Source organism: Ahaetulla prasina, chromosome 3 (assembly GCF_028640845.1).
Source record: "Ahaetulla prasina isolate Xishuangbanna chromosome 3, ASM2864084v1, whole genome shotgun sequence".
Lineage (NCBI taxonomy): Eukaryota > Metazoa > Chordata > Lepidosauria > Squamata > Colubridae > Ahaetulla > Ahaetulla prasina.
The window spans coordinates 221855451-221879148 of record NC_080541.1 but is presented as its reverse complement, the minus strand read 5'-3'; the positions used below and the strand labels follow the sequence as shown (position 1 = coordinate 221879148).

Here is a 23698-nt window from a genome sequence, read left to right as displayed (position 1 = left end):
CCTTTTAAAAGCATTTTAAAAAAGAAGTGGCAAGTGGGCAAGTGGGCAACTGGGCGATTGGGTGGGCAGGGATTTTTGCCACCGGTTCTCCGAACCACCCGCCGCCATCGCTACCAGATCGGCTGATCCGATCCGAACTGGGAGCATTTCACCCCTGGTTCAAATGGTCACTAAATGAACTGTTGTAAGTTGAGGACTACCTGTATTCTATTATGAGGAATATTTGCTAAAGTTCTGAAGGCACCAGAGCCACAGGAGAAGTGGGAGAGTTACTCCAGAGAAGTGTTTTTCAAACAAGGTAACTTTAAGATGGGTGGACTTCAATTGCCAGAATTCCCTAGCCAGCACGGGAACAAACAAACTTTCTAGTAAAGTCCAGTTGCTTCTTGAAAAAGCATCTTTGGGGCAACCATGACCTGGATGACTCAGACTCTCCATAGACCCTGAAGTAGTATATCCAGAATAAGAGAGTTGCAAAGGATCTTGGAGGTCTTCTAATCCAACCCCTGACCCAAACACAAGACCCTACCATTCCAGACAAATGGCTGTCTAATTTCTTCTTGAAAACCTCCAATGATGGAGGTTTCTCTGTTCTTTCTCTATGAAAGCCCCTGAAGCACTGGAAGATAGCTATCTGGTCACCTCTTGGTCTTTCTCTTCGTTAGGCATAAGTAATTCCCTCAATCATTCATTGTACCCCAATCACCTTTGTTGCTCTTCTCTGCACTCTTTCTACAGCAGTGGTAGTCAACTTGGTCCCTACTGCCCACTAGTGGGCGTTCCAGCTTTCATGGTGGGCAGTAGGGGTTTTGTCTGATACTGAAGCACTTTCCTTTTTTTAAAATTTAATTGACTTTTTTAAAAAAATTCATAGCATTATTTAAAAACATTTTCATTAGGTTTTCAAAAAATTCCCTGTGACAATTTAAATTTCTGAAAATATACTATTTGTATCGCCCGCGCATAAGTTTAGTTCATGTTACGTAAGTGAAACTAAATGGCGCTATAGTGCTAACGCAAACAAAAGAGCCTCGTCCCAGATTAGCTCGCGCATCTCCCCCCACACCATTCAGCTGTAACAGACAAGCAGAGCCGGCATTCCCCCCCCCAAACCCAATCCATGATACGCAAGAGGCATGCGCAGACGACGATACACGGCGCATTACTATAGAACCGGTGGGCGGTTAGAAAATTTTACTACTAACAGAGATACAAAAGTGGGCGGTAGGTATAAAAAGGTTGACTACCCCTGTTCTAGAGTCTCAGCATTTTTTTTTTATTGTGGTGACCAGAATTGGACTCAATATTCCGAGTGTGGTCTTACCAGTTGCAGTATAAAGTAGTACTGTCACTTCTCATGATAGCAATAGCACTTAGACTTATATATACTGCTTCACAGTGCTTTACAGCAGTTTTACAGAGTTTTACAGAGTCAGTCTATTGTCCTCAACAATCTGGGTCCTCATTTTACAGAGGGATGGAAGGCACAGCCAACCCTGAGCTGGTCAGAATCGAACTGCTGGCAGTAATTAGCCTGCAATACTGCACTCCAACCACTGCCCACCACGGCTCTTAATGAGCATGATACTATCCCTCTGTTGATGCAGCCTAGGATTATGTTTCGTTTTTGTTTTTGCTTGATATTGTAAAGACATTGGGGACCGCACGACTTACGTGTTGAACTGATGCCTCTGAGACCATCTCCCACAGCATTCTCATAAACAGGGAAGACTGAAACCAGATATTCCGTCTGGGGCGTCAAATTAAGAAGCTCCACACTCGACGTGGTTCCATCCAAGACAACCTGAAAGTAGACAAGAAGATGACAGCCGAACCACTCCGAGTGAAAACTCAGTCCTCAAATCTCCATGTAGGGGTGGCCCGACAAATCATTATTTAACTTTTAAATAGCTTTGATTCTGAAGATGATGCCTGAGGATAATACGGATAGCCAAGAGTAAGTAAACAAAATGGATCCTGTCGTGTCCCACTCCTCCGCTGACGGCTGTCGGGGAAGTCCGTATCAGGCGTGCCTCTGCAGCTCTGCCAAAGTCCTAGCAAAGTTCTCAAGGCAGGCAGGAGACCAGGAAGTGACTTCAGCAATCCAAGGTAGACTTTGCCTGACTCAGAGAATGCCAGAAAGCAGATCCTTTATCTAGGCCATGGGGTGTGGCTCCATGACTCAGCACTTATCCAGGCCTGCCCCTCCCTTCCTTTTGCTGATGCCGCCTATCAATTCTCCTGAAGCAAGGATCTCTCCAGGCTCCAGCTGTTGGCAATTCACATTCCTCAGGCTCACATGCTGTGGGGGAGGGGGAGGGGTCTAGTTGCCCCGTTTGCCTGGGCATGGAGCCAGGGCTGGGGGATGGAGGCACATCAGGCCCTTCGTCTTGCTTGGCCTGTCTGGGCATGGTGCCAGAGCTGGGGTCTGGAGGCGTGCCAGGACATTCCTCAGCGTTCGGCAGGAGATAAGAGGGACCCAGCTGCGGGGAAAGCGAGCGAGACACAACAGATCCTAGAACAAGTCAACCAGAGTTCTCATTCAAGGTACAAATAACCAGGCTTAGACTACTGTATTTTGGACACATGGCTTGTGGTTCCTTTGAGAAGTCCACAATGGTGTGAAAGTTTGAAGGGAAGACAAGAAAAGGATTCATAAAAGAGAATATTTGTAGCTCGGGGTTGAACTATGGAGTTCTTGATGCTCTCTGAGATTGGTGGTTTTCTTACAGAGACCTTTAATTATCAAACTAGGTAACATCAGCAGTACTAGAAGGGAGGGCTGTTTGTGGAGTGGAAGAGGAGGAGGAGGAGGAGGAGGAGGAGGAGGAGGATTGTGGGATCCTTGATGCTCTCTGAGCTTGGTGGTTTTCTTATAGATGTTTCATTATCTAGGTGACATCATCAGTACTAGAAGAGAGGGCTGTTTATGGAGTGGAAGAGTAGGAGAAGGGGAGGAGGGGAGGAGGAGGAGAGAGGAGGAGGGAGGAGGAGGAGGATCAGAAGGAGGATCAGGTATAGGAGGAGGACTGTGAGGTCCTCGGTGTGCTTTGAGCTTGGTGGTTTTCGTGCAGATGTTTCATTACCAAACCAGGTAAGATCATCAGTACTAGAAGGGAGGGGGCATTTATGGAGTGGAAGAGTAGGATATTAGGAGAGGGGGATTAGAAGGAGGAGGATCAGGAGGAGGAGAATCAGAAGGACTGTGAGGTCCTTGGTGTACTTTGATCTTGGTGGTTGACTTGCAGACATTTCATTACCAAACTAAGTAACATCATCCGTGCCAGCATGAAAAGACTGCAAGAAAACCACCAAGCTCAGAGAGCGTAGAAGGACCCCATAAGAAGAGGATTACCAGTAACAAGGGGGGATGAAAACACAGAAATGTTGAAGGAACTTGGTTGGGGACAGATAATTCCAGAGGAAATTGCTCTACGTAGGTCACACATGACCGATCATTCAGTATCCATTTGGGTGGGTCAGCTTAAGACGTCAAGCATAAGATAGACCTACCTCTTTGGGAATTCCACCTCGAGAAGGGTAATAGACGACTCTGTATCTCTGAGGTGTTATGAGTGGTGAGTTCCAGATGAGATGCATACTTCTGGAAGTAACTTCTTTTAATAGGAGATTGGTTGGACTCAAGTGGACCCCGGATTTCACTGGCATGGTTTTCAATGGATCCCCTGCAACATCCAAGCAATGGGTACCATGTTATTTAGATTTGGGGAAAACTGGATTCATTCACTTACGTGTTCACTTTGCTCAACTTATCTGTCACTCGTTCACCTGTACTCTATGGTCCTACTCTACGGTTGCAGGAACTGGGTATGTCTAGTCTATTGAAGAGAAGGACCAGGGGTGACATGATAGCAGTCTTCCAATATCTCAGGGGCTGCCCCAAAGAAGAGAAGGGTCAACCTATTCTCCAAAGCACCTGAAGGCAGGACAAGAAGCAACGGATGGGAACTATTCAAGGAGAGAAGCAACCTAGAACGAAGGAGAAATTTATTGAACAATTAGTATAATTAACTTGCCTCCAGAAGTCGTGGGTGCTCCGTCACTGGAGGCTTTCAAGAACAGATGGTATCTGAAATGGTCTAGGGGTCTCCTGCTTGAACAGGGGGCTGGACTAGAAGACCTTCAAGGCCCCATCCAACACTGTTATTCCGTTACGTCAAAGCAAAGCAAAAACATCATCAAAAAAGGACAACAAAGAATGTTCTTTCTGCTCCAACTCAGTAAACTCAAACTGCCCAAGGAGCTGCTGATTCAGTTCTACAGAGGAATTATTGACTCACTCATCTGCACCTCTATAACTGTCTGGTTTGGTTCTGCAACCCAACAAGAAAGACACAGACTTCAGAGGATCATTAGAACTGCAGAAAAAATAATTGCTACCAACCTGCCTTCCATTGAGGACCTGTATACTGCACGAATCAAGAAGAGGGCCGTGAAAATATCTACAGACCCCTCGCATCCTGAACATAAACTGTTTCAACTCCTACCCTCAAAACAACGCTATAGAGCACTGCACACCAGAACAACTAGACACAAGAACAGTTTTTTCCCGAAGGCCATCACTCTGCTAAACAAATAATTCCCTCAACACTGTCAAACTTTTTACTAAATCTGCACTACTATTAATCTTCTCATAGTCCCCATCACCAATCTCTTTCCACTTATGACTGTATGACTGTAACTTTGTTGCTGGCAATCCTTATGATTTATATTGATATATTGACTATCAATTGTGTTGTAAATGTTGTACCTTGATGAAGGTATCTTTTCTTTTATGTACACTGAGAGCAAATGCACCAAGACAAATTCCTTGTGTGTCCAATCACACTTGGCCAATAAAAAATTCTATTCTATTCTATTCTATTCTATTCTATTCTATTCTATTCTATTCTATTCTATTCTATTCTATTCTATTCTATTCTATTAAAATCCCAAAAATACCCATTTTGCCCTGAATATGAAATATACTCTTTCAAGTCTGAAATTGTTTTCTCGTGTTCTAAACTGTCTTTTTCTATGTACAGTGGATTCCTTGGGCCATTTTTGGGAATGTTTAAACTATTTCAAGCTTGATAGAGCACCCAAACGGTTGAAGTGAACTCATAAAAAAAGATTTGACACTTAGTGCAAGGCATTTTTTTAATTCGAAGTGGTTCAAAACATTCTGGATACGCCTAAAGTAAAGCTGATTAGATGAGTTGACAAATTAGGTTGTTCAAAGCCAAGGTCTTAGTCAGAGATTAAAAGAAGTAGGAAGAAAAAAAATATATAGCATACATTAAAAAAATCGAAACAAGGTGGCTGAATATGTTTACTGTTAAGGCTATGAATAAACACCTATTCACAGTTTGAAGTGAGGCTAAAATAGTGGATAAGAATAGCACTGTTTTTCCCAGTGAAAAGCAACTTGATGTAAATGATGGGCTTTCTTTATTTTCTCTCTTCATGGTAGAATTCGATTCACATCTCCTGGGACAAGAATTGTTTCGTAGGCTGCAAAATGCAAAACGATTCCTATTTTGGTGCAAGGAAATGAAGTTTTCTGACAGGAATGAATCTTATTGTTGAAAAAAAAAATGATCCGGCTAGGAAAACCCACATTTATTCCTAAAGTATCTAAATATTTTTTTAAAAATGTGGATTGTATTCCTGCATTAGAAGCTGATTGTCAACTCGCGGATCTTTCCTGACCTGCTCCCGAGTTGCCATAGGCAGGAGGATGGGGAATCGCACCTCAGTCCAAACAGAACACATCCTAGCCGGCCAAAGTCAAGGCCATCTCCATGGAGACCCACAACAGCCAGAGGGAGTGACTTCTACAACCCACGAATGTGCTTCATTGGGGAATGTGACCGATGACACACCTTGGGGGCAGGCGGAAACATGTTCAGAGGCAAGGTGCGAACCGAGTGAAGTTAGATCTGGCTTCACTTGATCCATGCCGACATGGAGCTCCTAATAAACAACTGGATTTTTCTTGATTTTTTTGTTTGAGGCTCCTGATTTTATCAGGGCATTTGTCAGAACCCTGACACCGACAGGGCATTCTTGGGATGGGGAAAGTTGTAAATGCAGGGCTAAGCCCCATCCCTTTTTATATGCATCATCAAAGCCCCATCCATCATCTTGACTTTTTTGACCTCCCTCCTGGTGCCTCTAGGACCAGTTGACTGAGTCAGCAGGGGTGAACTCCAAATTCAGGCAGGCGGTGATGTTAAAGAAATGGGGTCAACCTCACCTATAATCAGAAAGGTCCTTTGTGCTCTGTGAGCTTGGTGGTTTTCTTGTAGACGTTTCATTACCCAAATTAGGTAACATCACCTAACCTACTCATCTAGCACTGATGATGTTACCTAGCTGGGTAATGAAACATCTGCAAGAAAACCACCAAGTTCAGAGAGCAGCGAGGTCCCCACTGTTCAACCCTGAGCTACAGATATTCTCCTTTATTGGCATCACCTATATTCTTCTGGTTCTTCTCCTTGATCCAAGAGCATAAGAGCCACGTTAGCCGGCCGACCAGAGAACGGAGCAAAGGAAAATCCACTACATTGTAGACCGTCATCTCGAGGGGTTCGGAGGCCACTTGGCGCAGCTCTGTTTCATCGGCATTTTTCACCCCTGAAACAAAAAAGAAACATGAGGACCTGGAGGTTAACATGGATGGAAAAGGTGATGCCTGCAGAAAACCACCTAGTAGGGTTCTACTACAGAGATTCTCAATCATCCAGGTCGTGGTTGTCCCAAAGGTCCTTTTCCAAAAGGCAACTGGGATTTCTTCGTTTTTGCTTGAAGACGTTTCGCTTCTCATCCAAGAAGCTTCCTCGAGTTTTTTCAGCTCTGGGAATAAACACGGAGTCTTGCCACCAGCAGCATCTGCTGTCAAAAAGGCAAGATGGTGGTTGCAACGGCCGTCTTGCCTTTTTGGCCTACCTCCTTTCCACAAAAGCTTCTGTTTGCCACTTTTCTGTGGAGGGTTTGGCAAGAATAATATCCACCAGTAAATAGCCCAAATGATTACTGTCAGGAATATCCTGATTTGGGGTTCCAATCAACCATCTATTGGAACCATCCAACCATTTCTTGATGATGTTACCTACCGTAGTTTGCGTAATGCAACATCTGCAAGAAAACAAGTAAGCTGAGAGAGCACCAAGGATCCCTCAACTCATCCTACCAGCCATGCTTTCACTAGGCTGCCTCTCCATTTGATCCCTATCTTCTCTTTTTGGATTATTATTATTTTTTGCAAAAAATAACATTCTTGCCCAGTGTATTTAACTGTTATTCCACTTTGTTCAATTCCTTCTCCCCTTCCCCATCTCCTCTTCAGCTCCTTCTCCTTTGTCTTCACTTTGTCCCTTCTCCTTCCTTCTGTCCTCTCCTCCTCCTCTTCCTCCTCCTCTTCCCTATCTACATCTTCCTTCCGCCTCCTCTTCCTCCTTCTTCTCCTTCTCCATCTTTTCCCCCTCTCCATCCTCCTATTTCTTCTCTTCTTCTCTTTATCACTTCCTTCTACTTCTCCATCTTTCTCTCCTTCTCCTCCTCATCTTTCCTCTTCTCCTTTCCTCTTCTCTTTCCTCTTTGTCTTCTCCTCATCCCTTCTCCTTCTCCCTCACCACTTCTCCTCTCCTTCTCTTCCACCTACTTTAGAGCTCTTTTCCCTGGAGATATTTTGTGCTACAGAATTCTCCAAGAAGTATCCCTTTTAACGATGGGTGGCACTGTTTGGGTGACTTCCCCACGAACAACCCATTTAAACCAGCGGTTGGTTTCAGATTATCTTAATACCGGTTTGCCATGCATACACACTCTTGCTTCATGTGCATGCGTGCCCAGTTAGCTCATTTGCCTGTCTTCTGCAGATACACCCAGCCTTCCGCACATGCTCCCGGCCTCAAAAACGTGCCTAAATAGGATGGCATAGAGCTGGAGCAGCCCACAATTTCCACCACCGATTCGGGCGAACTGGTCTGAACCGGCTGAATACCAGTCGGACAAAGTCTGATTTAAACGTAGGCTAACAAAGCATAGCTCCTGCCTTCTCATAGCATGTTGTGTCCCGACTAACAAACTCTGTTGTAGCACAATGGGATAGCCTGAATCAAAAAACCTGCCATGAAGGATTTCCCTACCCATACACAACCCAGCAGAATGCGTAAATCTAATACAAAACCCTGCTTCGATGACATTTAGTTGATTCGACGTATGTGAAGCCCCTCAATATTTAGACCTATCCAGGTGCCTTTCAGGTACAAGGGACTACAGTTCACATCAGTCCAGTCAACATTCATCAAAGCCAAGGCAGCCAGGGATAATGGAACTTGTAGTCCAAACTATTTCTTAGCACGAGACTGGAGAAAGGCTCTTGGAATAGAAATAACTGTTTAGTTTGCGAAAGATTTCTGCTTGCGTAGAGAGGCAGCGCCATCCCGTGGTCAGATCAGGTATTGACATGAGACAGAGTTTTAATGAGGGTTTTGGAGAGGTGAAGAGGAGTGGACTTCAACTCCCAGAATTCCCCATGCTGACTTGGGTCTGGGGGACTCACCCACAGCAAATATCTTGATTCCCATATTCTTCAAGGTCTGGGCAGGTGGGCTGGCATCATCTTGAGATTTGCCATCGGTCAAAAGGATGAGGAGTTTAGACGCGTCAGGCCTCGCGCCCGCGTCTTCCTGCAGGTTGTGCTCGAGGACGTGAGTAAGCGCCAATCCTTGGATGGAGAAGAAAAAAAAAGAGGGAAGGGAAAAAAATATAGTTAGAAGAAAAGGAATGAGATGTCATTCAGGTCCTGATTTCTCCCTTTTCTTAAATCTGGGCGAAAGTGATTTTTCGCCACCCTGCCTCTTTCTGTAAACGATGACAAATGTTGCAAAATGTTTTACAGCTTAAGTCCTCGACTTACGACTCCCAACCGAACCCAAAATTTTCCGTTGCTAAGCGAGACATTTGTTAAATGAGTTTTGCCCCATTTTACGATCTTTCTTGACACAGTTGTTAAGTGAATTGCTGCAGTTGTTATATAAATAACCCGGTTTTTAAATGAATCTGGCTTCCCCATTGACTTTGCTCGTTAGAAGATCGCAAAAGGCGAACACGTGACTCCGAGACACTGCAACAGTTATAAATATTTGTAGTCTTCAACTTACAATAGTTCATTTAGTGACCATTTGAAGTTACAACGGCACTGAAAAAATAATAATAATAATAATATTATTTTAATTTATAGACCGCCCTTCTCCCGAAGGACTCAGGGCGGTGAACAGCCAGTTAAAATACAAAGCAAACCCATACAATAATTAAAAACTACCCCTAAAAAACTTATTCAATTGGCAAAGCTAAAATACAATTACACCCTATAAAATCACTAAAATTTAAAAAACCCCAATAAAACCATTTAAAAGTTTTTAAAAGTTAAGCCAGTCCAGCAAGATGAAACAAATAGGTTTTAAGTTTGCGGCGAAAGGTTCTAAGGTCAGACAGTTGTCGGAGTCCAGGGGGAAGCTCGTTCCACAGAGTAGGAGCCCCCACAGAGAAGGCCCTCCCCCTGGGGACCGCCAGCCGACATTGTTTGGCAGACGGCACCCTGAGGAGACCCTCTCTGTGAGAACGTACCGGTCGTTGGGAGATTGAAGCCGGCAGAAGACGGTCCCGTAAGTATCCCGGTCCTAAGCCATGAAGCGCTTTAAAGGTCATCACCAATACCTTGAAGCGCACCTGGAAGACCACAGGTAGCCAGTGCAGTCTGCGCAGGATAGGTGTTACGTGGGAGCTCCATGATGCTCCCTCAATAACCCGCGCAGCTGCATTCTGAACTAACTGGAGTCTCCGAGTGCTCTTCAAGGGGAGCCCCATGTAGAGAGCATTGCAGTAGTCCAGGCGAGAAGTAACGAGAGCATGAGTGACTGTGCATAGAGCATCTCGGTCCAGGAAGGGACGCAACTGGCGGATCAGGCGAACCTGATAAAAAGCTCTCCTGGAGACGGTCGTCAAATGATCTTCAAAAGACAACCGCCCATCCAGGAGCACGCCCAAGTTGCGTACCCTCTCCATCGGGGCCAATAAATCGCCCCCGACAGACAGCCGCAACTGCAGCTGACTGTACCGGGGTGCCGGCATCCACAGCCACTCCATCTTGGAGGGATTAAGCTTGAGCCTGTTCCTCCCCATCCAGACCCGTACGGCCTCCAGACACCGGGACAGCACTTCGACAGCTTCACTGGGGTGGCCTGGGGTGGGCCAAAAAGGACCATTTTTCACCCTTATGACCATTGCAGCATCCCTATGGTCAGTAATTTACATTTGGATGATTGGCAACTGACTCACATTTATGACGGTTGCAGTGTCCGGGGCAATGGTGGGATACAGCTGGTTCAGGCCGGTTCGGACAAACCGGTAGTTAAAATTGTTGGCTGGTTCTGCCCCTCCCACCCCAGTCCTTCCAGAAGTCCCCACATGCTCCATTTTGGCTCCAAGGAGTGTGCAGGGAAGCCTACTAGGCCCGAAATGGGGTGCCGCTCCCCCCCCCCCGTGGGCCGTTTTTGCTCCCAGAGAGTGCAGGAGGCCGAGTGTTGCTGCATGTATGGATTGGAGGGTTTGAAATGGCTAATGTTGCAGCTGCGGTCTGGCTTCTGGTCCTTGGTCGTGCTTCTGGGAGCAATGTGTGATTGCAGCTGTTTCTTCCTTTTAACTGCTAGTGGGGTTTGAACTGATTGGGTGGGAGCTTGGCTGTGCTCTGATTGGATGGGGTTTTTGTGTGCTCTGATTGGATGGGGTTTTTGTGTGCTCTGATTGGATGGGGTTTTTGTGTGCTCTGATTGGCTGGGGTGTGTCCTGTGTTGGTGGGGGCTTGGTTGTGCTCAGTCTAGTCTGTGCTGCAGGGGGATTTGAGCTGGTGAGCTGCACTGCTGCTGTTTGGCTTCGTGGTCGTGCTACATCTTCGTAGTGGGTGTCAGTCTGCTGCATGTATGGATTGGAGGGTTTGAAGTGGCTAATGTTGCAGCTGCGGTCTGGCTTCTGGTCCTTGGTCGTGCTTCTGGGAGCAATGTGTGATCGCAGCTGTTTCTTCCTTTTAACTGCTAGTGGGGTTTGAACTGATTGGGTGGGAGCTTGGCTGTGCTCTGATTGGCTGGGGTGTGTCCTGTGTTGGTGGGGCTTGGTTGTGCTCAGTCTAATCTGTGCTGCAGGGGGATTTGAGCTGGTGAGCTGCACTGCTGCTGTTTGGCTTCGTGGTCGTGCTACATCTTCGTAGTGGGTGTCAGTCTGCTGCATGTATGGATTGAGGGGTTTGAAGTGGCTAATGTTGCAGCTGCGGTCTGGCTTCTGGTCCTTGGTCGTGCTTCTGGGAGCAATGTGTGATCGCAGCTGTTTCTTCCTTTTAACTGCTAGTGGGGTTTGAACTGATTGGGTGGGAGCTTGGCTGTGCTCTGATTGGCTGGGGTGTGTCCTGTGTTGGTGGGGCTTGGTTGTGCTCAGTCTAATCTGTGCTGCAGGGGGATTTGAGCTGGTGAGCTGCACTGCTGCTGTTTGGCTTCGTGGTCGTGCTACATCTTCGTAGTGGGTGTCAGTCTGCTGCATGTATGGATTGAGGGGTTTGAAGTGGCTAATGTTGCAGCTGCGGTCTGGCTTCTGGTCCTTGGTCGTGCTTCTGGGAGCAATGTGTGATCGCAGCTGTTTCTTCCTTTTAACTGCTAGTGGGGTTTGAACTGATTGGGTGGGAGCTTGGCTGTGCTCTGATTGGCTGGGGTGTGTCCTGTGTTGGTGGGGCTTGGTTGTGCTCAGTCTAATGTGTGCTGCAGGGGGATTTGAGCTGGTGAGCTGCACTGCTGCTGTTTGGCTTCGTGGTCGAGCTACATCTTCGTAGTGGGTGTCAGTCTGCTGCATGTATGGATTGAGGGGTTTGAAGTGGCTAATGTTGCAGCTGCATTCTGAACTAATTGGAGCTCCGAGTGCTCTTCAAGGGGAGCCCCATGTAGAGAGCATTGCAGTAGTCCAGGCGAGAAGTAACGAGAGCATGAGTGACTGTGCATAGGGCATCCCGGTCCAGGAAGGGACGCAACTGGCGGATCAGGAGAACCTGATAAAAAGCTCTCCTGGAGACAGTCGTCAAATGATCTTCAAACGACAACCGCCCATCCAGGAGAACGTCCAAGCTGCGCACCCTCTCCATCGGGGCCAATTACTTGCCCCCGACAGACAGCCACAACTGCAGCTGACTGTACTGGGGTGCCGGCATCCACAGCCACTCCGTCTTGGAGGGATTAAGCTTGAGCCTGTTCCTCCCCATCCAGACCCGTACGGCTTCCAGACACTGGGACAGCACTTCGATAGCTTCATTGGGGTGGCCTGGGGTGGGCCAAAAAGGACCATTTTTCACCCTTATGACCATTGCAGCATCCCTATGGTCAGTAATTTACATTTGGATGATTGGCAACTGACTCACATTTATGACGGTTGCAGTGTCCGGGGCAATGGTGGGATACAGCTGGTTCAGGCCGGTTCGGACAAACCGGTAGTTAAAATTGTTGGCTGGTTCTGCCCCTCCCACCCCAGTCCTTCCAGAAGTCCCCACATGCTCCATTTTGGCTCCAAGGAGTGTGCAGGGAAGCCTACTAGGCCCGAAATGGGGTGCCGCTCCCCCCCCCCCGTGGGCCGTTTTTGCTCCCAGAGAGTGCAGGAGGCCGAGTGTTGCCTGTCACGCTCCCTGGCCACGCCCACCATGGCCACGCCCACCCAGCCGGTCATTAGGGCAGAGAATCGGTTGTTAAATTATTTGAATTTAACAAGCCAGGGTCACATGATCCCCTTTTGCAACTTTCTGACGAGCAAAGTCCATGAGGAAAACCAGATTCACTTAACAACTGTGTCACTAACTTTATTTATTTATTTATTTATTTATTTGTTTCAATTTCTATACCGCCCTTCTCCCGAAGGACTCAGGGCGGTTTACAGAAACAATTTAAAACAACATAAATATACACAGAGAATTAAAACTTAATTAAAAAAACTAATTTTAAAATTTGGCCCAATAAATTAAAGCAACCCTAAAGAACTTCATAAAAACCCCCATTAAAATTTCATCAGGCTAGCCCCACACGATGGAATAAAAAAGTCTTAAGCTCGCGCTTAAAGGTCCGGAGGTCGAGGAGTTGACGCAACCCCGGAGGCAGCTCATTCCAAAGGGCAGGAGCCCCCACAGAGAAGCGAACAACTGCAGTGATTCACTTAACAACGGTGGCAAGAAAGGTCGTAAAATGGGTCAAAACTCACTCAATAAATGTCAATACCCAACTGGTTCCTAGTTCCTAGTCGCTCTCCTTCACCACCGTCCCACCATGGGGAAAGTACACCTACCGCCTTCAGAGAACTCAGGTAATCCATTTACCTGTGAAGGTGTTCCCTCCCTTGTAGCGCAAATTCCGAATGGCTTCGGACACCTGCTCCCAGGTAGAATACGTATTCAGGTCCCATTCCGTCCGTGGGTCGCTGCTGTACTGGGACAAGCCTGGAAGGAGCAACAAGGAGAAGGGGTCAGAGAGAAAATTGGGGGTTCCCACTCTTTTTTTTTCTACTTCTTTCTTTTTTCATTTTGCTGCAATTTCTTTTTTTTCAAGTGCAGTTTATATTAATTTTCGCTATGTTTGTTAAAAAGAAAACCCAATAAACTTATTTTAAAAATTCTTCTGTTTTCTTTTTTTTCCTGGGGTTTTTTTCCCTGCACTTTTCCTTTTCTAGTTTATATTTTATATAAACTTAATATTATAATATTATATATATAGGTCTTTGGTTATTCGGGTTTTCTCCCACGTAAAATTGGAAGTGTCTTGGCAACGTTTCGACGAAGTCTCATTCGTCATCTTCAGGCTTCAGCTTCGTGCTTCTGGGAGCAATGTGTGATTGCAGCTGTTTCTTCCTTTTTAACTGCTAGTGGGGGTTTGAACTGATTGGGTGGGAGCTTGGCTGTGCTCTGATTGGATGGGGTTTTTTTTGTGCTCTGATTGGCTGGGGGTGTGTCCTGTTTGGGTGGGGGCTTGGTTGTGCTCAGATTAATGTGAGTTGCAGGGGGATTTGAGCTGGTGAGTTGCATTGCTGTTGTTTGGCTTCGTGTTTGTGGTCGTGCTACATCTTCGTAGTGGGTGTCTGTCTGCTGTATGTATGGATTGGAGGGGTTTGAAATGGCTAATGTTGCAGCTGCGGTCTGGCTTCTGGTCCTTGGTCGTGCTTCAAGACAGCATTCTGCACAAACCAAAAAATATCCACCATCCTAAGAAACCCCAAAGACAAAATTGAGTTAGAAAATCAAGGAGTATATGAAATCCCATGCACCGCCTGCCCCTCCACATACATTGGACAAACCAACAGAAGAATAAGTGCACGCATTGAAGAACACAAGAACTCAGTCAAAAAAGAGGAACCAACTTCTTCCCTGGTCCAGCACCTTAAAGCCACAGGACACGATATTGACTTTAAAAAGACCAGAACTATCGCCAAAACTGAACACTTTAATAACAGAATAATCAGAGAAGCCATCGAGATAGAAAAACGCCCACACAGCATGAACAAACGAGATGATACCTCCCGCCTACCAGCCATTTGGAAACCCGCCCTTATTGACAAACGAGTCCCTAACACGAGGAATGACACCAGACCCACACTCACGAGGTCCACACAGGATGTCACCACCACACATCCACCCAGAAAGCAGACCCAAACCCACACTGATCAGGAAGCACGACCAAGGACCAGAAGCCAGACCGCAGCTGCAACATTAGCCATTTCAAACCCCTCCAATCCATACATGCAGCAGACTGACACCCACTACGAAGATGTAGCACGACCACAAACACGAAGCCAAACAACAGCAATGCAACTCACCAGCTCAAATCCCCCTGCAACTCACATTAATCTGAGCACAACCAAGCCCCCACCCAAACAGGACACACCCCCAGCCAATCAGAGCACAAAAAAACCCCCATCCAATCAGAGCACAGCCAAGCTCCCACCCAATCAGTTCAAACCCCCACTAGCAGTTAAAAAGGAAGAAACAGCTGCAATCACACATTGCTCCCAGAAGCACGAAGCTGAAGCCTGAAGATGACGAATGAGACTTCGTCGAAACGTCGCCAAGACACTTCCAATTTTACGCGGGAGAAAACCCGAATAACCAAAGACCTACATATATACACACATATATATATATGTACTATTAATTTTCTCATCATTCCCATCACCCATCTCCTCCCACTTGTGACTGCATGACTGTAACTTTGTTGCTTGTATCCTTACGATTTATATTAATATTGATTGTTTCCTGATTGCTTATTTGTACCCTATGACTATCATTAAGTGTTGTACCTTATGATTCTTGACAAAAATATATTTTATTTTATTTATTTTATGTAGACTGAGAGCATATGCACCAAAGACAAATTCCTGGTCTATTCAATCACACTTGGCCAATAAAAAATTCTCTTCTCTTCTCTTCTCTTCTCTTCTCTTCTCTTCTCTTCTCTTCTCTTCTCTTCTCTTCTCTTCTCTTCTCTTCCCTCCTATCGTATCCTATTCTCTATTCTATCCTATCCTATCCTATATTGATTTTTAATTTGTTTATTAAAATTTTCAATACAATTATTTTTTTTAAAAAAATCTTTCTTCTACTTTTCTCCTTTTTTTGTGTGCACTCTTTTCTTTCTGGTTTAGTTTTTCTCTATTGAGTAAAGTGTCAATAAAATAACTTTTTTTCTTTTGTGGGCCCTTTCGGCCTTTTTCTTTCCCTTTTTCTGAATTGAGACTTTAGTAAACATTTCAATTAAAAAAATTAAAAAGAAAAAGAAGAAAGAAAGAAAGCTGGGCCATCATATGGAGGATGTAAAACCTCAAGAAGAATAGTTCCTGAATTCTTTGAATTCTGGACCTTTTTCTATTTGTTATGTAGTGTATATAGTTGTCGGTTGAAGTTCTCAGTCTGGTCCTCTGTTGGAGCGGGAAAATACTCTCTCCTGATTGGTTGTGAGCTGATCAGCTTCCCTATAAAAGGAACTGTGTCAGCCAAGAAGTAACAGTTGCCTCACAGGCAGTATTGAATAAAAAGCTTTTAGAAATCACTCTGGCTTCACCTCCATACTTTGCCCAGAACATAACACTATTATTGCAATTCCTTCTTGAGATGCAATTACCAATGAATTCATGACTATCACAACAATGCAAGAAATGATTTTAAGAGGTCAAGGAGTCTCTGCCATAATGATATATATTGCCATGTCCTTAGGTTGGTAGAAAACATGAATTTTTTCCCCCAAAAAACTGAATCATTTCTGAATTTGAATCCTGCAAAAAAATAAATAAATAAAAAAGCCGCTTACCTACTCTGATCTTATCCTCAGCAATATTGAAAGGTGCCAGCAAAGCTGCCAGGAATTCTCGAATGAGTCCAAAATTGTTGCGTCCGATACTCCAAGATCCATCCACCAGTAGGATAATATCAGTGGTAGCCGAGGTATCACACTGGAAATGGGAAACTATTAAAAGAAGCGGAGTCACGGAGGAAGAGGAGGAGAAGAGGAAGAGAAGAAGAAGAGGAGAAGGAGGAGAGGAGGAGAAGGAGAAGGAGAAGAAGAAGAGGAGGACGGAGGGGAGAGGAGGAGAAGAAGGAGGAGGAGGAGGAGGGGAGAAGGAGGAGAAGAAGAAGAGGAGGAGGGAGGGGAGGAGGAGAGAAGGAGGGGAGGAGTCAAAGAAGGAGGAGGAGGAGGAGAAGGAAAAGGAGGAGGAGGAGGAGAAGGAAGAAGAAGAAGGAGGAAGAGGGGAGGGAAGAGGAGGAGGAGGAGGAGGAGGAGGAGGAAGAGGAGGAGAGGAGGAGGAGAGAAGAGGAGAGGAAGAAGAGAAGGGGAGGGAGGAGGAGAAGGAGAAGGAGGAGGAGGAAGAGGGGAGGGGAGGAGAAGAAGGAGGAGGAGGAGGAGGAGGAGAAGAAGAGAAGGAGAAAAGGAGAAGGAGGGGGGAGGAGGGGGTGGAGGAGAAGGAGAAGGAGTAGAGGAGGAGGAAGAGGGGGAGGGGGAGGAGGAGAAGAAGGAGGAGGAAGAGGAGGGGAGGAGGAGGGAAGGAGGAGGAGGAGAAGGAGAAGGAGGAGAAAAAGAAGATATGAATTTGCATGTCTAGCTTAATTGTTTAAAAATATAGCTGAGTTTTGTATGGCATTAAAAGGAGGGAATTTACTTATTCTGAAATTATTAGTGAGGATTCAAACACCAGGTCCAAAATACAGGTAATCCTCAACTTAGGACCACAGTAAATTTCCATTGCTGAGAAAGGCAATGTGAGGATGAAGGCATACTCCATTTTGGGTCCCGTTTTGCCATGGTTGCTAAGCGAATCACTGCAATTGTTAAGTGAATCATGGGTTGTTAAGTGAATCCTCCCTCCCCCATTGACTTTGCTTATCAGAAGCCACCTTCGAAAGTCACATGTGTGATCACCTGACCCCAGGATGCTGCACCCATTGAAAATACATGCCGATTGCCAAGGGCTCAAATGTTGACCCCCTGACTCTGGGGATGCTGTAACAGTCATAAGTACGAGGACCAGTCATAAGCCACTTTTTTTCAGTACTGCTGTAACTTTGAACAATCACTACTCGAATGGTTGTAAGCGGAGATGGTATTCAGCCGGTTTGGACTGGTTCAAGCGAACCAGTAACGGAAATTTTAACTGGGTCGCCGAGCTGGCAAATACCACCTCTGGCTGGCCCCGCCCCTGCCCATCCGCCCACTCGCTGCTCGCCAGCCCCACCCGCCTACCTTGCCGTGAGTGACGTCAAGTTGGCCACGCCCACTCAGTCACACGACCCCCACCAAGCCGCACCCACCAAGCCACACCCACAGAACCGGTAGTAAAACAATTTGAATCCCACCATTGGGATTCTTGTAAGTCAAGGACCACGTGAACTGAAACATTTGCTGACTTTGATAGCTGATCCATTTCTGTATTTCTGTCGTCTTCTCTTTAAGAGAGAGAAAGCCTTGGGATGAGATAATGTGTGTGACCAGAGGATCAAAACTGCCTTTTTATAATGTGGTTGACATTATAAGAGGGCGGGGCTTCGATTGCCCAATTGCATCCCACCATCCCACCAAGGGCCGGGATAGCTCAGGCAATAGAGAAGCCTGTTATTAAAACACAGAGCCTGCAATTACTGCAGGTTCGAGCCCGGCCCAAGGTTGACTCAGCCTTCCACCCTTTATAAGGTAGGTAAAATGAGGACCCAGATTGTTGGGGGGGCAATAAGTTGACTTTGTAAAAAAAAATATACAAATAGAATGAGACTATTGCCTTATACATTGTAAGCCGCCCTGAGTCTTCGGAGAAGGGCGGGGTATAAATGTAAACAAAACAAAACAAAAAATTTGATTTCCCCATCTGTAAAAACCCCTGGCTCTGAGTAATTAGAAAATGTGGTGCTCAAAACATTTTTTTTTTCTTTCTGAAAGCTCATCATCTCCTTTTAATGACTCCATAATCCCTTGCAGGGTGGATTCTGGGCTACTAAATGGAGCTGAGTGTTTACTGGCCGGATGCCCTTCCTGTCGCCAATGCAGAGTTTTGTTCAGCTGATATATTCTCATTGTGCCCAGAGAATGAAATAACTGCCTCTACCTAGGATCAAACTCACAGTCTCCTGAGCTCCACCTCTAAGCCACCGCACCACTCTTTATTTTTTTCTGAAGGATGATTAGCAACATTTAGACTTCCAGGTGCTCCTGGGAAGGACACAATTGCTGGAGTGCACGGACTCTTTAAAGCAGCTGCCAATTGTGGGAAGCCCTCCCAACCCCAAGAATGAAATATTGGGAGGGGAATATCAAAAGAGGCAGAATATTATATATTCCCCAAAAGAGAAATGGAGAAACAGGCTCTTAAAGGCAGAAAGCAGCCCCATAGTGAAACAGCCCCCAGCAGATGCCTGAAGTCTTTAGAGATGGAGATGTTGTGCCCATAAAGAAATCCAGGCCAATCTATTCACAAACAAAACACCTTCAGCTTCCGGTGACCATATGAAGAAGGACAGGATGTGACCTTTCAGGACATAATAGGATTAACCCATCACTATTGAAATAGCAAGAGACCCATAAGCCCCTTCCTTGCACAATCCCAAGAAAGGTTCAAACTTCAAAGCCACAGAAACCTATAAAGATCCTTCCACCCATTCAACCAATTGGTCAGCTGTCCCAGAACCACATGATATTATTGTTGGCTCCGCTCGTCAATAAACGTCCTTTCTTACGCAGCCTCCATTGAATTCCCAGCTTGGAACTGGAACTGGATTTTTCTTTCCACGCTCTTTAACTGGATCCATTAAAGCAGCCATATCTGTTTATTTATTTTTTTATTTTTTTATTTATTATTCGAATTTATATACCGCCCTATCTCCCGAAGGACTCAGGGCGGTTTCTGCAGCAAGGGTGTCAAACTCAAGGCCCATGGGCCAGATCCAGCCCATGGGGGGGCTTAGATCTGACCTGCGGGGCTGGCCCGGAAATAGCAAAGGACCAGCCCGCAGTGCCTCTGCTAGCAAAAGCAGGGAGGGCAGGGGTGGGTGGGGCGTGCCCCATTTTGGCTGGCAGAGGGCTATCGAAACAAACTAAAAACAAAACAAAAGGAGAAATGTTTCCCCTTTTTGTGTTTGAACATGCAAAGAGGGACAGGAAAGGAGAAAGGGAAAGAGGAAAGAAAAAGAAGAAAAGATGGGAAGAGAGCAAGGAAGGAAAAATAAGGAAGGAAGGGAAGGAAGAAGAAATTAGAATGAAGAAGGAAGGAAAAAGAAGAGAAGGAAGGAAGGAAGGAAGGAAGGAAGGAAGGAAGGAAGGAAGGAAGGAAGGAAGGAAGGAAGGAAGGAAGGAAGGAAGGAGGAGAGAGGGAGGGGGAGGAAGCGGGAGGGAAGAGGGAGGGAGGGAGGGACAAAGGAGAAGGGAAGGAGGAAGAGGAAGGGAGGGAGGGAAGCAAACCTTCCAGTTCAGAGAGAGATCTAGTGAGAGAAGAAGGTGATAGACCTTAATGATCCACATCCTCTTTTGTTTTTTAATCTTATTTATGTATTTGAAAAATGTGTATCTTTCCAGGACATTTAATAGTTTACTAATTTTTACCGTATTTACTCTTTTCCTTCCTTCCTTCCTTCCTTCCTTCCTTCCTTCCTTCCTTCCTTCCTTCCTTCCTTCCTTCCTTCCTTCCTTCCTTCCTAGGTCTCAGGGAAGTCCTGACTTAGCACATGGCCACCACAGGTGCCCCCCCCGACAGGAGTCCCGTGTCACATCCACTATGTCCACGCCTACCCCAACCACGCCCCATGCCGACACGCACACACATGGCCCTCTGAGGTCAAACATAACCCTGATGCAACCCTCAATGAAATTGAGTTTGACACCCCTGTTCTCCAGGTTGTCTTTTGGGAAACACGATCCTACCCGGATGCCAGGATTCCATCAGTGTTCCAAACTATTCCCGCCCTACGTTATCCCTAGAAGCGAATGACTTCCCGTCATGCGAAATTAACACGTATCGGCTGTCTCTTCAGGCTAAACTATCTCCCTGATTTCTCCAGGTCAGATCCCATCACAAAATGTGCCTTTCACATTTGTGCATCTCACTGTCTCTAATGTGGGGCATTGGTCCTTTTTTTGTTGTCATATGTTGTCATATGTCATCAAGTTAAAATTGGCGCCTCGACCTAGGAATTAAGATGCATTTACTGGAAGAGTTTTGCACAAATGTCACCGTGTCTTGTTTTTAAAACCTGAGCTCTCTGACACCAGAAATATATGATACATTGAAGGAGAGTATTTGTAGCTCAGGATTGAAATGAGGGGTCCTTGGTGCTCTCTGAGCTTGCTTGTTTTGTTGCAGATGTTTCATTACCCTAACCAGTGGTGGGTTTCAAATAATTCCACCACGGGTTCGCCGAAAATGGGAGCACACGCATGGCTTCTGCCATGTGGTGAAACTCAAGCGAGCAGCCTTTCGGGGCCTGCTCCCTTCCATTTCTCTTCTCCGGGGCAGTGGCTGCTTCTCTCCGCACTACTGGGAGAGCGTCTGGTGCAATTTAGCAGCTATGAGCAACCATTTTCCTCAAAGTCCCATCCGGAAAGTGCTGCGGCTGAGAGAAACAGCATTCAATATGAGCAGCAGCGGAGAGAAGCAGCTGCTGACCAAGAGAGCACATAGAGCATTTCCGCAAGTGACCAAGGCTCGGCAAGGGATGCAAGAAGTGGCTGCAAGATCTCTGCTGCAGCGCTTTCCAGATGGGATTTCTTGCAGGTAAGAAGAACCGTCTGGTCCATTCCCAAACCGCTTTGGCCATCCTGTGCCCCCCCCTCCCATGGCCCTTCGGTCTAGCGCGACAGGCCGCAGGCCAAATAAATTGCTTCAGCCAAGGGGAGGCTGTAGTTTGAAGTCAGAGGAGGCCGGTGGTATGCAGACAGAGGCCTGGGGCAAGGCCGAAATAAGGGAATGGCGCATTCCCCAACCTGGCCGAGGCAAACGGCAAGCAGGTGGAGGCTCTGGGGCAAGGCTGGAGCTGGGGAATAGCGCATTCCCCAACCTGGCTGAGACGAAGGGCGGTGGGCGGCATGCTTACCTTTGGTGCAGGGGTGAAATGCTCCTGGTTCTGACCGGATCTTGTGATCCGGTAGCGATCGTGGCCAATGGTTCAGTGATCCGGTAGCAATGGCGGAGCAAAGCTCTGCCCACCCGCCCAGGTGTCATTACTTTGTGGTTTTAACCAGGAAATAATGTGTTTTTTTACCTTCTGCGCATGCGTGTGGCATGCGCACTTCCAAAATGGTAAGTAGATTTCACCCCTGCTTTGATGAGCAGAGCAGGCGAGGCGCGGAGGCAAGGTGCAGAGATTAGCTGGGCTGTGTGGTGAAGGCAAGTTATATAAGGTGGTGAGGGGCTGGGTGGGCAGGGTGGAGCGAGTGGCAAGCCAGCGAGTGGACGGGCAGGGGTGGGGCCAGCCAGAAATGGTACTTGCCGGTTTTCCAAACTACTCAAAATTTCCACTACTGGTTTGCCCGAACCGGCCCAAACCAGCTGACTCTTACTAGGTAACAACATCAGTGCTAGCACTAAAGATGTTACCTGGTTTAGGTAATGAAATATCTGCAAGTAAACAAGCAAGCTCAGAGAGCACCAAGGGCCCTTCATATATGATACATCGCTGAAAATATGATTGATTTATCTGCAGCATTAGCTGCCATGGGGCAGTCCCTACCCCCCCCCCCACACACACACACCCACACACACACACACACAGGGGGAGAGAGAGAGAGAGAGAGACCCCAAAAGATCCTGTTGGTTCTCATTCACAGTTTTAAGGCACAACAGATGGTCCCAAGTTGGAAAAAGTTTAGCACGTACCAAATTCCAGAATTTCTACATTTGCTGCCAAGGTGCTAGGAGAAAACTCAGTCTACTAATCGTGTCTGAGGGTTCTCATTTGTCTTAAGAAAATGGTGTCATTTGGCTAGGTAGTTGATTACTGCACAAAAAATGAAGCCTTATCATCTCCCTATAACTGAGATTAGTAGTGCAGGAACAGAGGGAGGATTTTTAAAAATGCTTGTTTTATAGAAGTGCTTTGCCTGCATGTCTATGAGACTCTCTGTCTCTGTCTCTCTCTCTCTGTGTCTCTCTCTCTCTCTCTCTTTGTATGCCTCTCTCTCTCTGTATGTCTCTCTCTCTCTCTCTCTCTCTCTCTCTCTCTCTGCGTGTCTCTCTCTCTCTCTCTCTCTGTCTATCTCTATCACTCTCTGTCTCTCTGTCTGTCTGTCTCTCTCTCTTCTCTTTCCTTCCTTCCTAGGTCTCAGGGAAGTCCTGACTTAGCACATGGCCACCACAGGTGCCCCCTCCCGACAGGAGTCTCGTGTCACATCCACTATGTCCACGCCTACCCCAACCACGCCCCATGCCGACACGCACACACATGGCCCTCAGAGATCAAACATAACCCTGATGCAACCCTCAATGAAATTGAGTTTGACACCCCTGTTCTCCAGGTTGTCTTTTGGGAAGATCCCGGATGCCAGGATTCCATCAGTGTTCCAAACTATTCCCGCCCTACGTTATCCCTAGAAGCGAATGACTTCCCGTCATGCGAAATTAACACGTATCGGCTGTCTCTTCAGGCTAAAATATCTCCCTGATTTCTCCAGGTCAGATCCCATCACAAAATGTGCCTTTCACATTTGTGCATCTCACTGTCTCTAATGTGGGGCATTGGTCCTTTTTTTGTTGTCATATGTTGTCATATGTCATCAAGTTAAAATTGGCGCCTCGACCTAGGAATTAAGATGCATTTACTGGAAGAGTTTTGCACAAATGTCACCGTGTCTTGTTTTTAAAACCTGAGCTCTCTGACACCAGAAATATATGATACTTCGCTGAAAATATGATTGATTTATCTGCAGCATTAGCTGCCATGGGACAGTCCCTACCCCCCCGCCCCCCGCCCCCCCACACACACAGGGGGAGAGAGAGAGAGATCCCAAAAGATCCTGTTGGTTCTCATTCACAGTTTTAAGGCACAACAGATGGTCCCAAGTTGGAAAAAGTTTAGCACGTACCAAATTCCAGAATTTCTACATTTGCTGCCAAGGTACTAGGAGAAAACTCAGTCCACCAATCGTGT

At 46.4% G+C, this 23698-nt stretch overlaps 1 protein-coding gene across 1 annotated transcript in view; it reads right to left on the bottom strand.

The window, feature by feature from the left end:
* The window catches only part of COL20A1 (collagen type XX alpha 1 chain), a 265731-nt gene that overhangs the window by 207071 nt on the left and 34962 nt on the right, over nt 1-23698 (bottom strand). The window contains exons 7-12 of the mRNA XM_058174284.1: nt 16386-16541; nt 13409-13528; nt 8573-8737; nt 6481-6642; nt 3514-3686; nt 1675-1804 (exon numbers count right to left, since the gene is read on the bottom strand). Of these exons, the coding sequence (XP_058030267.1) occupies nt 1675-1804; nt 3514-3686; nt 6481-6642; nt 8573-8737; nt 13409-13528; nt 16386-16541 (906 nt within the window). The remainder of the gene's footprint in view (nt 1-1674; nt 1805-3513; nt 3687-6480; nt 6643-8572; nt 8738-13408; nt 13529-16385; nt 16542-23698) is intronic.